The 13,826-nt window shown below is 56.6% G+C and overlaps 1 protein-coding gene across 2 annotated transcripts in view; it reads left to right on the top strand.

The window, feature by feature from the left end:
• The window catches only part of CCDC12 (coiled-coil domain containing 12), a 59,394-nt gene that overhangs the window by 32,975 nt on the left and 12,593 nt on the right, over positions 1-13,826 (top strand). For both annotated transcript variants that reach the window (XM_026500697.4, XM_057311688.1), the window contains one exon: positions 4,935-5,002. In XM_026500697.4, coding sequence (XP_026356482.1) covers positions 4,935-5,002 — 68 coding nt within the window. The remainder of the gene's footprint in view (positions 1-4,934; positions 5,003-13,826) is intronic.

Raw genomic sequence — 13,826 nt, 5'->3', positions numbered from 1 at the left:
GAGGTGTCGATGTCAATGGCTATCATTACAGATCCTACAGACATTAAAGGGATAATAAGAGACTATCATAAGCGGTCTTATGCTAATACATCTAGTAACTTAGGTGAAATGGATACTCCTTGAAAGATACGAATTAATGAGACTGACTCAGGAAGAAATAGAAAATCTATAGAGCCCCCTATCTAAAATCTCACAAAGAAAACTTTGGGCCAGGATGGCTTCACTGAAGTCTTATCATAGATTTAAGGAAGAAGTAATACCAATCTTGCACAACCCTTATTTTATTTGTAAAAAATTTGGTTTCTGGCAAAAGGATTTCAAACAGTATGAAAAGGCTCAGTCGGTCTCTGTTTTGGGCGGGGCTGTTCTGAGGCCCCTTAAGTCTTGCATCAGAGACCCCTTTCCCCTGCAGGCTATGGGAGGCATTTCCAGGAACAGGCAAGAGGACCCCAGTCCAGGATGTGGCTTTCCTGCCCTCGGCCACCACTGTTTCCAGGAGTTTGGCTCTCCTGGAGTTGGTGGAGAGAGTAGTTAAGTTGTCAAAACAGTTGATGAAGGTTGTCTAGTCCAGGCCAGGAGGGGCTCCAGGAGATGCCCCCAGACTTGAGGAAGACATGATAGACTTGAGGGAGGCCTGGATATGAACAGGAATGACCACATGCCTGGGCCTAGAGGAGTGACTCGTATATTGTCTGGGAACCTCAGAAGGCTGCCTGGAGGAAGTGGCCTTTGAGCTGACCTCCCGAATTGGCCAGAGGGTGGGTTTTCTTCGGGGCTGTGAGAATGGGCATATCAGGATTTGAGAGACAGCGGCTGTGGTGTCAGGGTATTCTGGACGGGACGAGTGCAAGTGGGCTGCAGGGCCGAGTGCTGAGGCCTCATGAGGCTGCCCCTCAAAGAGAATGGATGTTGTCCTGAGCGGCTTGGGAGCCAAGGAGAGCTTTGAGCAGAGGCGCCGCGTGGTATGAGGTGGGCATGTGGGATGCGGATGGTAAAGCGGAGGGAAACTTAGGGGAGGTGGAAGAGGAAAAGCAGGGAGTGCAGCAGGAAGCTGTGTTCTTGGGGGCAGAGGGGCAGCCTCCTGGCAGGCTGGCAGGCAAGCCCGGGAGCCAGCTGTGGGCTGAGCGGCAGTGGGCGCCTGTAGAGGCGGCCTGGGAGAGGGCAGGGGCCGGAGAACAGGGACTGGGAAGGAGGGAGAGAGGTGGGAGATTTGGGGAAGGGTGGTGGGGGAAGGGGTTAAGCAGTGAGATTTAACAGTCTCGGGGTGGGTGTGGTGTCTCCTAATTCCCTAGGATGCTGTGCCCCTCGGGCCCTGCCTGCCCTCCGAGGGTGTGCCCCAGGGCCTGGCCCTGGACTCAGGCTGGCTGCGGCCGGCCTGAGCCAGCTCTGAGCCAGCCCTGAACCATCGGGGAGCAGGGGAGAGGTGGCTGGGCTCAGAGCTGTTTTAGAAACTGAGTGCCACTCTCCATACACTCTCTCTCATCTCTCTCCTTGGTGAGAACACAGGGCAGGGGTCAGAAGGGCCTTGATCCACACCTGCAGCCACCACGGACAGGCTCTGTGGCCTCAGGCAAATCTTTTCCCTTTCCCTCATGGCCACTTGCCAGGCTCCCTGTGGCTTGAACTGAGGACCTCGGAGACAGCCCTGGGGGCCTTCAGTTCTGGGGACCCTTTGAGTCTCTTAGGCTGGGGTGGGCCATGAGGGTGGTCTCCACCTCCTGCCGCCATCCCAGGTAACGAGTGTCCTGCCTTGGGACCGAGGCCAGGGTCACCCAGGAGCTGTTTCCCCGCTCACGAATGCTCACTGTCCAGTCTGAGTTGCTGTTGAGCGTGGAGACTGGAGCGCACCTCGTCCTTGCATTTCTGTGGCCTGTTTATGTGTTACCTGGCTCCTGCCCCACACTCATCTCTTGACGGTTCCTGAGCACCTGCTCTCACACAGCAGCCCAGGCTGGGGTCCTCCTTAACCTCAGGCCGTGGGCAGAGGTAACGGTGCGGCCCACCCACCAGACTGCGGGGCACTCTTTAAAATGTCACAGAGATAGTTGCGTGTTTTCTCTTTTATTAATGAATAACCAGCCTGTGCCAAGGCACTCCAGTGTCTCTGGGACTCCAGGACAGCGGTGGCTGCCAAGAGGGGCATGGTGTTTGCGAAGGACTGGTTCCCAGAGGCCGGTCCTGTCGTCTCCACCCTCCTCTGCCAGCTGGTCCCGGTTAACAGAGCCCCATGGAAAGATGCCTGCCTGTGCAGTTGCCCACCAGCCCCCATTGGGGAAAGCTGAGCCTTTTTCTGCCCTTCCACCTCTGTCCTTACTCACCAAGGGGAGGCCGGCCATCAGGGAGTCTGCTGGGTGGCAGTTGGAAGCAGCTTTTTTTTTTTTTTTTTTTTGACCGGGTTTATGGCTTGCTTAATCCACTGGCATTTCGTCAGGGAGAGGGGTACATGTGTCCGCTGGGCCTCCGTGGAAGGTCGTACCCAGACCCCCACAGCCCTGTGGGCCACATAAAGAACCCTAGCTTGTTTCTCATTTGAGAATTTGTGCTCTGACCTCCCTTCCCTCTTTCGCTATCACCAAGGGAAAGCCTCTCTTCCCCAGGGTTGCTTGTCCAGCGAGGTGGCTAGGATCTTAGGAAAGGTCCTTCTGCCAACAGCTCCGCCAGCCTTTCCGCTGGCTCCTAGTGCCTTAGGACACTGGTCAGAGCCCTCTGTGACTGGCCCCCTGCCTTGATAACTTGACCAGCATTCACCTTCACCAGGCCTGCTACTCCAGCCACCTGGGTGTTCTGCAGACCACACCCACCCTTGCTCATGCTGCACCCTGCTCCACGAAGGCCTTTCCTACACCTGTAGCCCCCACATTCTGTCCATCCCTCCCCTCCCCACCCCACCCCACCCCACAGAACCGTGTTTACCTCTCTCATGTGGCTTGTCACCCGTTCCTGCTGCTTCATCCCTGAGACTAGGCTGCCCTGGGTTGAAAGAGCAAGGGCTTATCGTGATCCTTTCACATCATAAAAGACCAGAAGCCTCTAGCCTGGTTTGGGTCTCCTTCCCTGTAAGTGTGAGGCCAAGGAATGGTGGGGTCTGGTTGTTCTCAGGTCTCCATCATGATCACTGTTAGGAAGGGAAGCAAATGCCACTCTCGGGGAGGCAGCCGTCAGTGGCATAAACTTCGAGGAGAGTTAGTACGCATAGCTGTTTTACTTAAAATTTATGTGTCAGCTCTAGCTCTTTCCTTTTCAAAATTTTTTATTTAAATTCAATTTCGTTAACATATACTGTATTATTAGTTGCAGGCGTAGAATTTAGTGATTCATCAGTTGCCTATGACACCCAGTGCTCAGTACATCACGTGCCCTCCTTACTGCCCGTCACCCGGTTATCCCATCCCCCACCCACCTCCCCTCCAGCAACCCTCAGTTTGTTTTCTAGAGTTAAGAGTCTCTTATGGGGGGCACCTGGGTGGCTCCGTCATTAAGTGTCTGCCTTCAGCTCAGGTCATGATGCCAGCACTCTGGGATCGAGCCCCGCATCGGGCTCCCTGCTCTGCTGGGAGCCTGCTTCTCCCTCTCCCACTCCCCCTGCTTGTGTTCCCTCTCTCGCTGCCTCTCTGTCAAATAAATAAAAAAAATATTAAAAAAAAAAAGTCTCTTATGGTTTGTCTCCCTCTCTGATTTTATCTTACTTTATTTCTTCTTTCCCTTCTCCTACGTTCATCTGTTTTATTTCTTAAATTCCATGTAGGAGTGAAATCATATGGTATTTGTCTGTCTCTGACTGACTTATTTCTCTTAGTGTAGTACTGTCTAGTTCCATCCGCGTCTTTGCAAATGACAAGATTTTTTTTTTCTTTTCTTTCCTTCCTTCCTTCTTTTTTTTTTTTTTGTAATCTCTGTACCCAACATGAGGCTCAAACTCAGAACCCTGAGATCAAGAGTTGTATGCTCCTCCAACCAAGCCTGCCAGGCGCCGCTCTAGCTCTTTCTGACGTCACAGCGGCCTCCCTGTGGCAGCCCAGAACACTGCTCCAGCGAGATGGTCGAAGGCACGTCGCTGCCAGTACTGAAGTGCACAGACACCCTGCCGGTCCTGGCAGGCACGGAGACCCTGGAGAGCCTCAGCATGTGCACTGAGAACACGGTCACACATCTGAGCACAGGCATGGGCTCTGCATGTCCGTCTGTCCCCGGGGCCAGTCCGATCTTCCAGAGTCAGGGAGAGTGCCCAGGAGGACACTTGCTTCTGCTGCTGGAAGCAGCGTGGTGGTATCCTCTGTTGCGGCCCCTGGTGTCCCTGGAGAACGAGTATGTGCTGCACCAGGCTGGAGATGTGCAAGCAGATGGGGGCAGGAGGAAGACAAAAAAAGAAAAAAAGAAAGAAGCAGATTTAGAAGAAATTCTTCCCATAGAAACTTCAAACTAGTTCCCCTCCTCCATGCCCTGAATACATGGCAGGAGTCTTATCCTAAGCCTGGTTCTAGTTGGAGTTACACTGCTCCTTAAGGTGAGCAAGTAGGTGTTTCTGGAGAGGCCCCTGGCCTGGAGGCGGGGTCAGGAGGCCCAAGCTTTTGCCCCACCCTGGTCTCTGGTGACTGCCCTTCCCCGCTCAGCAGGTGGCTCCATCCAGACCCACGAAGGGGTCACTGACCAGCTACATGTCTCCACTGGAACCTCCTAGCTCCTCCTGTCACCGTGGGCCTGGCCTGGGCTGGGGTTGCCGGTGTTAAGTTCTGTGGGCGTGTGGGGGGCGAGTGGAAGGCTGGGCAGTGAGGCTCCGGTATTGTGCGCCACTCGGAGGCTGTGACGCCAAGCTGCTGCTCCTTGCCAGGGTGAGTGGCTCCCAAGGTGTCCTGTTCTTCCCCGGCTCCCCGGGCGTCAAGGACTGGAAGTAGGAGTGTCCATCCGAGCAAGTGGTTTTCTCCCTTCCTTTGCAGGACAAGGAAGATGGGGAGCCCAAGACCAAGCAGCTCAGAGAAGGGGAAGAGGAAGGCGAGAAGCACAGGTGAGGCCCGTGTGCAGCTCTGCGTCATCCCACCGCTGTGTTGACAGTCTCTACCCCGTGCCTTCCCCCTCACCCCATGGCTGCCTTGTTAAGACCTGAAAAGCTTGCCCTCTCCCCATTCGGAGTCTCCTTTGCTCCCTTTCCCCCACTGGCTGGCCGGCTTTTACTCAGCCCCCCGCCGTTTTTTCCTGACCCTCATTAAGGCTTAGCCCTCTTCTCCAAACCACTTGCATGGCATGTTTCCACAGCACCTGCAAAATCAGGTCCAAACCATGCCTGGCGCGTTGGCTCTGCTGGGGCCGCCTGGCCTCATCCAGCCCCTGCTGGTTCCCTGAACCCCTCTGGCCCTTCAGCGTCTCTTGACGGCGTCCTCTGTGTGTGCTGCTGTCTCGGCCTGGATCCCTCGTGCTCTCTTTTTCCTCTCCTCTCCACCTCCCACATGTCGGTCTTCACGTAGAGCTCGGCCCGGAGGCCTCAGCTGCTTCCTCCCTGTGTGCGCTCCGCGGCCCCTCTCCGGAGGCCATGGAGAGTGTTTCTCTTTGCCAGATCCTGTCATCTGGTCAGGTCAGCCTCGGTTTCCCGAACACGGTGCTCTTCCTGTGATTGCGGGCACACAGACTGCCCTCCGACACTTCTCGAGGGCTGGCACCTCCACACGGCGTGGGTGCTGCTTTGCATCAAAAATACCTGGCAAAGTTTGCAAGTCCAAAGTGTGGGGTGGGCAGGAGCTGTGTGGGAAGAACCTTCCTGTCTGCCTAGCACTTCGTGCCAGAGTTCCGGGGTCTCGTGCCCTCCCTCCCACACCCAGCCTTGAACTTGGGCCTCAAGGGCAGCTGGGAACCTGTGCTGGGATCAGACTTGGTTTCTGAATGGACAGGTCTCCTTGATGTCCTCCGTCCTGAGCAGTTTCCTTCAGGCCCAGGGCTGGAAGGCGTCTGCTCACATGGGGTAGTGGGTCTTGATGTCCGAAGAAAACTTCCCTGGGCGGGCTGTGCTTTGAGGGGGTACAACAGGAGGGGGAGACCCTCCCCAGAGGAAGAGCGGGACTCCCTGATGCCACAGCCTTGTGTTAACTTTACCAGTGTGAGTGGAACCTCCCCAGGTACAGGCCCCTCATTGGGAGCTGATCTCAAACGGTATGGGGCCTTTTCAAGTCCACAGGGTACACGTGTGTGTGCCCCTCTGTGACTTGACAGTTTACAGAGTGGGTTCCTGCTGTCCACACAGGCAGCCCTGTAGGGTCCTTGCCACCTCACTTGTCATCAAAAATGGGAATGGCTCTGTGCTGAGAGGTGGGTGGTGCTGGGACCCCCGCCACCCCAGTGCTGGGCTCTGTGCTTTCTTGTTGGGTCTGGCCCCCTCCACCAGCACCTCAGGGGGCCCTCACTGGTGGCAGAGATGAAGGCCAGCGCCTTGCTCTTTTGCCAAGTGACCCGACTTGCGTGGTTTGGGGCTGCATACCTGCACAGTTTCCCCTGTTCTGTGGGACCTGCTGAGGGAACCTTTGGTTTTCTTCTGGTTTGTTCTTACTTAGGTTCTCAGTCGGTCGCTGGCTAGAGCCTTGGGTCCTGATTTCTGGGCTGCCTTCGCTTTGCTGGGAGAGCCCTGCTCTCATCCCCCTCTTCCTTGATGAGAAAGAGAAGGGTCATTGGTGAGCAGGTGGGCGGGTCATACAGGAGAACACTTGATTGTTGAGCTGTGTGTTTGACTCTAAACGTGGTTCGATGGAGGAAAGCGCAGGCTTCAGAATTGAGAACAGACAGGGGAGGAACGTTTATATCAAATTCAGAGGCCCACACGATGATGGACGTGTTACTCGCTTCACAAGTCCTGACTCGGTTGTCTGATGTGGCCTGGGAGGCGGCAGTGGACAAAACACTGTCCTTGCCCTCGCGGGACGGACGCTCTCTAGAGGGAGACAGACTGGACAGAAAAGCAGGCGTGTGGGAAGAAGTCCATGAAGTGGAAGCTCCAGAAATGGGACCGTGCTCGGGGACGTGCGCCCGCTCCCGCCCTCAGATTAGCTGCTGGGAAGCCGGCAGGAAGCAGGATTAGGGAAAGGCTTTCACTGGCAGCAATATAGGATTTCTTTAACAGAAAAGGGGGGTTGGGGAGGAACAAACCTGTCTCAAAAACGGCAGAGTGTTGCTTTTGTTGCCTCTGGAGGAAGTGAGCACAAGTGTTGTGTTATTCTCTGAATGTTTCTGTGTCCCTGCGAGATTTCATCACGAAAACAGTGTGAAAAAGAAAGCGAGGGGTGCAGGGCCCCAGGTTCCTACGCGGGAGCTCTGGCTAAAAGAGCCCCCGTTCACCTTCTAGGCCTTAACGAGTCATTTGTGGTGAAGCCCGAGACCCCCTCTGAAATCCCCTGCTGAGCCCGTGGGACATGTGGGGGTGGGGGTGGGGGTGGGGGAGGTGGGAGGCGGGAGGCCTGCTCGGACCAGCCCAGGGACCAAATGTGGGACACTGAATTGAGTTCTGCTTCAGCTCATCCTGTTCTTCCACTTTTCTCACCCCGCCTCCTTCAAGGCAGGGTGTGTGGGGGACAGGTGTGGCCCCAGACTCAGGAGCTTGGCCTCTGTGGCGGTCCCTCTGCTGCTCAGTCACTGCCTTGGTTGTCAGGAAGCCCTGCCTCAGCTAGGCGTGGGGTTGTGCCTGAATTTGTAGCCCCCGCAGGAAAAGGGGACTCTCGTGACTTGAATAGGCTTAGAGCAAACGGGCTGCCTGGGTTATTCGAGAAGGCAGGGCCAGAGCCTCAGTCCCTGTACCAAGTGGCCAGACCCCTGTGGGTTTAACCCCAGACTGCAGGGTCTAGGGCTTGGCCATGGGCTTTCCAGGAAGAGCCCGAGGCAGCAGAATCTGTGTCTGTCCTAGGCAAGAGGGAACCTTTCTCCTCATCTGTACCCAAGTCTGGAAAGGGGCTCCCAGCATGATGCTTACGGCTTGGGAGCAGACTCCATGGAGCCCCTAGACCACAGCGCCTGCCATGGCCCCCTTTGCCAGTGGGGAGAAAGGGGCAGCCCTCCAGCTCCACTGAGGTGGGGGGCGGGCAGGGATGACCTCTGAGGCCAGTTACCAGTGAGCATCTTCGCTTCCATGGCTCCTGGGAGGTAAGAACAGTCTGCTTCGGTCCAGGCCAACCCATACCGAGCCCAGGTGCCAGGTGGGCACCCCCGTGGGCACCAGCCCTTCTGAAGTGTCCTGAGAGGGATGCAGGGCCCACTCTGGGCTGCCTTCAGCCAGGGGCAGCAGGGCAAGGCCTTATGGAGAGCATTCCTATTGAGTTGGGTCTGGAATCTTAGTGGGTAGGATTTGGGCAGAGAAGGCCCAGAAGTGTGAACCAGCAGGGTGAAAGATGAGTGGGGTGACCTCTTGTTGGGGAGGCATGGACAGACACCCTCTGACCTGTGGCTTGGAAACCCCAGCCTGGGCTTCGTATGGGTCACTGGAGGAGGGAGGGAGATTGAATGTGGTGGCCCGTAGGCGCTGCACAGGCTTGTGGAGGCAGCCCGTGTCTCCGGTTGGTGATGAACTTCCCGGATGAACTTCCCAAAAGTTCATCGTGCACTTTTGTTTACAGAGACAGGACTGAGCAAAATAAGAAAAGTTGAGACGGTTCTCAGTGGGATGGGTTGGGCCCCAAAATCGTAGAAACCAGGCAGTGGACCCCAAAACTGTAGAAACCAGGCAGATGGAGAGAGCTTGGGACTTGGAAGCAGCTCCGGGTTTGAGGCCAGGCCTGCCGGTTTTTAGCCTTCTGGGCCCAGGCAAGTCACGTTGCCTCAGTGAGCCTCACCCGAGTATCTGCAACTGAAAGATGGAGAGAAAAATAGCACTTGCTTCCCTGATGAGCACAGCAAATACCATTGCTTTTTATCTGGCTAGTGCTGGGCTCCGGGCAGAAAGAAGACACTTTTAGGCCCTCCTGGGAGAGCGGAAGGACCCCAGGCACATGTGGAGAGGGCAGAACTCTCACATAGGCTGTGCTCACTTTACAAGTGGGGCAGTCGTTGGGGACACAACACGGTGGGTGGACGAGCAAAAAGTAAGCACGTGTGGCCAAGAAATGACTCGTTAGGAACCTTTCTAGGACCTTCTCTCCTCGGTACAGATCCTTCTCAGCAAAGCCGTTGAGTGGTATCGTTTTGCAGATGCAATGTGGGGCCAGGGCTGGTGGTGGAGGAAACAGGAAAACCCGGCAGGATTGGGGGCAGACACCCTGCGACCTCGCCCCTCCCCAGCCATGCTGGAGAATCACCCATCTTCCTCTCTGCCCGTGCTCCCGCCCATTTACTTGAGGACACATCTCAGAATCTTGGCCGTTCCAGTTCCTTTTTGCTTCTCCTTATGAACTTTAGAATCGGCTTGTTAAGATCTCTAAAAATGCTTGCTGGGATTTTGATTGGAATTGCGTGGAATCAGTAGATCCAGACTCCTTCTTAAAATGTGTAGGACCTTCTCCAGGATGAATCTGTGCCCTGTCCCCATACAACCAGATCCCCACTGGGGTGGGGAGTCAGTCCCTTGAAGGTGGACCAGCCCAAGCTAGGCCCTGTGGGAAGGAAAGACGTGTTTGCCTTCCCAGAAGGGCCCTGCTTGTCATCTGGGCTGGGTCCGCCCTCTCCCAGCCACCCCTCCCTCTGGCTACCTCTGAGGGGGCATCCGTGACCCCTAACACAGCCCCTTGCTTCCAGCCTCAGTAAGATATGACCCGGCAGCCCTGGAAAGCTGGCCCACAGAGAGGGGGATTTCTGCCAGCTGCTTTTGTGTTTTTTTTAAGCCCTCAGTCACTTCCTCCTGATGGCAAGTCAGCTGATAGAGACACCACGGAGGGGTGTCTGGGGCAGGGTTTGTGGCTGACAGTCACGGCCACCCTGGCAGGTGGGAGCAGAGGGGAGGTGCTGCACACCCTAGCGGACATGGGGCAGGGGAGCGTGTCTTGTTAAGTGCTTGAACAAGCGAGCCTCAAACCCTCAGCCCCCACAACCACCACCTCCCTCTGGCTCTGGATCAGGGTGTGCACCCAGCTGGAGCAGTCACCATGCAGGGACAGTGGCCCACTCTGGAGTGGGCATCACAGACTGCTGCCGAAGAAACTGGGCCACTAGCCCTCATTCTTCAGGATGGAGAACCAGTTCTCCAACTGTGTGTGGAGAGAGGTCCCACCCCAGCTGAGGCCCCGCCCGGTGCCCAAACCCTGCAGGCTGGCAAATGCCAGGCCTTCTCTGGTCTGCGAGTTGGGTCCCCAGGACGGTGTCTGTGTACCAGCATGTGCTCACATATCCATGACGTCAGCTGATCCCGCTCCCGCGGTGACCACAGGGCGGCTCTCGCCCGCTCCGCCTGAGTCACCTCCCTGCGCTCCAGGCCGAGGGCTCTCCCGTCCGTTGCCGTGGGATCAGCTGTGGCTCCGGGGGCTCGTGCTGAGACGACCTGCGGCCACCCTGTTTTTCCTGACCCCATTGCTCAGGAAGAGGCCCTGAAACGTGGGAGAGTGAAGCAGGAGAGGACTGGTTTAAGGAGGCAGTGTCCACTGTGTGAGCAAGCCAGGTGCTTCCCTTCTGTGCAGGGGAAAGCAGAGAGGATGGCTGGTCCTTTCTGCCTGGAAGGAAGTCCGGATCTTGTAGGTCCTGATGGGCAGTGCCCTTCCCATGAAATCCCCCTCCCTGTTCCGGGAGTAGGTGTGGTCCAACCCCGAGGTGAGGAAGCTGCGCTTCCTGCAGGTGAGGCGACTTGTCCAAGATCTCCCAACTGAGAGGAAGGAGACCAGCCCCGGGGCTCCTCCGCAGTCCCTCTGCCTGCGAGCTCCCGAGGCAGGCCCCGCCTGGGTCTCTTCCGCCATCTTCACCCTTAGCTCCGCACCCAGGTGCGGAGGCGCCCGGGCCTTTGGCTGTGCAGGCTCCTGTCCCCCCACCCCCATCTGGCCCCAGACAGTCAGTGGGGCCAGTTCAGATCTCGTGTGCCCTTTGGGATTCAGCTTGGCTGCCCACCTTTCTCTCTTAAAATTTGAATTGATACTTACCAAAGTACTTAAATCACAGATTCTTTTCGGTTATGGAAAATTTAGAAAATACAGCCTAACGTGTCTGAGCATACTCTGCTGCTCATGGCCTTTTTCACACATTGTGTCCCGGTCATCTTTTGATAAATACACTAATACAAAGTTCTCATGGCTGCTTAATATTTCTTTGGGGGTATTACTCATTGTTTCTTTTTCAGTCCTTGATTTTCGGTACATCAGCTGTTTCTAGTACTTCAGGTGCCCATCAGCTGTGCGTTTTCAGGTGGGCTGGGTGCAGAGCCCAGCCTGGAAGTCTAGGGAATGTGGGCTGGGCCCTGCGGAGTCTTAGGTGGCAGTGGGTGCAGACCACACGAGCCAGATGTGACAGCAGCTCAAGCTGGGCAGGGGGCTGACTTAACTGGAGATGGGTCCTGGGCGTGGCCTAGACCCGCTGCTGGCTGTTCTGAGCCATCAGGGTTTGGGCACCTGGTGCTCTTGGCAGGCCTTGGGGCTGGACACAGTGGGGCGAATGTGGGTGGGACTTCCACATGGGTCTCACCCCCAGCCAACTCTGGTACTTCTGGGCTCCCTGTTTTTAAGGCAAGGCATGACTGCCTTTCTATCCTAGATTTCTAAAGCCCCTTCTTCCTCTAACACCTGTGCCCCCCTGTGAGATCAGGGGCTGAGGAAGGGCCTGGAGGCTGGGAAGCTGGGAGAATGGGACCTGGGTGGGGGAGGAGGAGTTTCAAGAATGGCGCTGTAGGCCAGACTCCTAGAGTGGGAGGATGAGGGAATGCCCGGCATGACTTTTTCCCCCTCAAGGAACACCGAGGGCCCAGAGCACCGGCTGATCTACCTGCAGCCCTGGGCAGGACTCGGGGGCGTGCTGTCAGGTGGCCTGTCCTCTTCACTATGACTCCAGGTTCCTGGGGGGCTTGGCGAGGGGAGTTGGGTCTGCCTCAAGGCCAGAGACCTGGGTTGGGATTCTGGCTCTGACTTTTGCCTCACTCTGGGGCTCTTGGGCACATCCGTACGTCTCTGTGGACGATCTTCCCCATCTGGGAGATGTCAGTCACCACCTCACGTTGAAGGGCAGTCGCGAGAGGCAGCGTAGGGAGGGTGTTCCTGTTGAGAAGGAAGCATTAGCGCATTCATCTTGGCCTGCGCTCCCACCCCTCTCCCCAAAGCCCTTGGAGGAGGCGTCGGCCAGGGGTCGCTTGGCAGGTTTTGTCCGTGGGGTATGGCCCTGTCCAGCACGTGGTCCATTCCTGTGCCACATTTTCTCTGTCAGTAGGACAGGAGGCCTGGGGTGGGTTGGCAGGGTGGAGGCGGAGCAGGCCGGATAGGAGGGGAGGGAGCTTTGCCCTATATCTGTAACTGTCCCCGTAGTGTGGCCAGCGTTGCCCTTTGGGAGGACAGCCGGAGTACAGTCTTCTGCCCGTGAGTGGGGAAGCCACGGGGCTCTTTCAAAGTTTCCTTCGCTATTAAGCCAACCGTCAGGTACCCCGACTTAAACTGTTGAGCAGCTGCGGAGCAAACAATCACCGTAGCCCTCCTGTTTGCAGTGCTGGTGTTCCATACCGATCTTGTACTTTACTTCTAGTGAAATTTCCAGGCGTCCTGATGACACTGTCCTGAGCTGGACCATCCCCCTGCTCGCCTCGTGGCCATCGTCTGGACAGGTGTTCATCTTCTGGAGGGGTGCTCGCAGCCCTCTCTGGGGGACTCCGCCAGAAGAGAGCCCAGAAGCATTTCTGTGTGGAACGTTTTGTTTGACCCTGTTTTGGTACTATTTCTATGGTATAATTTCCCCAGACCAGGCTTGTCGGGTCATGGGGTTTGAACGGATTAGAGAATCTGTCTTGAAGGAAGTGACCACCAGCCTCCAGAGCACTTGTGAGCACTATTTGCGACAATTGCCTGTCACCTTGTTTTCACAGGCCTCTGGGGTCTGGCCTCTGGCAGCCACAAACAAGGCCTTGTTTACTTTGGAAACACGGGGGTGAGTGTGCATGTGCAGAGCCCAAAGCACACAGAAGGTTGTTGGGGATGTGTGCGTGTCCCTGGAAAGGCCCCGTGGCTCCGGATGTGCAAACTGAAAGCTGTCTATGCTCAGAGCTGCTGTCTTCAGCCAGGGCTGGCCTCCAGGACCTCCCAGGCCTGTCCTGGGCTTGGCCTGCCCTGTGCTCAGTTACTGGGAGGAGAGCTTCAAGACCCCCTCTCTGTGGTCCTGGAGGAGCCTGTGTTGACAGAAGGGACCGAGGCAGCCAGGTGGGATGGGCCCGGTTCTTAGGGAACAGGCCGGGTGGGACTGCCCCATGCTGGCCTCTCTCCAGGGGCCCAGGGCAGGGGCTGAGCGCTAAGGGGTGAGAGGAGGGGCTTGCGTCCCTGAGGGTGAGGCTGGGAGCACGGATGAGGCCAGGGCTAGGAACCCTCCATGAGTAGCAGGCTTTCTCTGAAGCCCGTTTGCCGTGAAGGGGTTGGACCAGATCATCCGGAAACTTCCTTTCACTTGGACATTCTAGAACTCTACTCTTGGGGAGAGTTTCCTATTTTACAGAGAATACCAGCTTTCTCCTCCTCCTTCCCCTGAGGGGCACGTGTGGAAGGTGATTTCCCCAGGATCTCCCTGGCCAGCCCACACCCTGGGTCCCCGCAGCTGGCCTTGAGGGAGACCTGGCAGCGGTCACCAAACCCGCTCAGGCACTTGCTAGGTCTCCTCAGCTACCTGGGGAGGGAGTGGAGGAGAGGAGATGGAAAAAGACATCGCCCCAGTTTCAGGAGACTCAGTAGGATGTGAACGTGGGCCTCCCTCTGCTGCTT

This window comes from Ursus arctos, unplaced genomic scaffold (assembly GCF_023065955.2).
Source record: "Ursus arctos isolate Adak ecotype North America unplaced genomic scaffold, UrsArc2.0 scaffold_14, whole genome shotgun sequence".
In the NCBI taxonomy this organism is placed as follows: Eukaryota; Metazoa; Chordata; class Mammalia; order Carnivora; family Ursidae; genus Ursus; species Ursus arctos.
The sequence above is the reverse complement of the archived record's forward strand: the minus strand, read 5'-3'. Positions and strand labels throughout refer to the sequence as shown.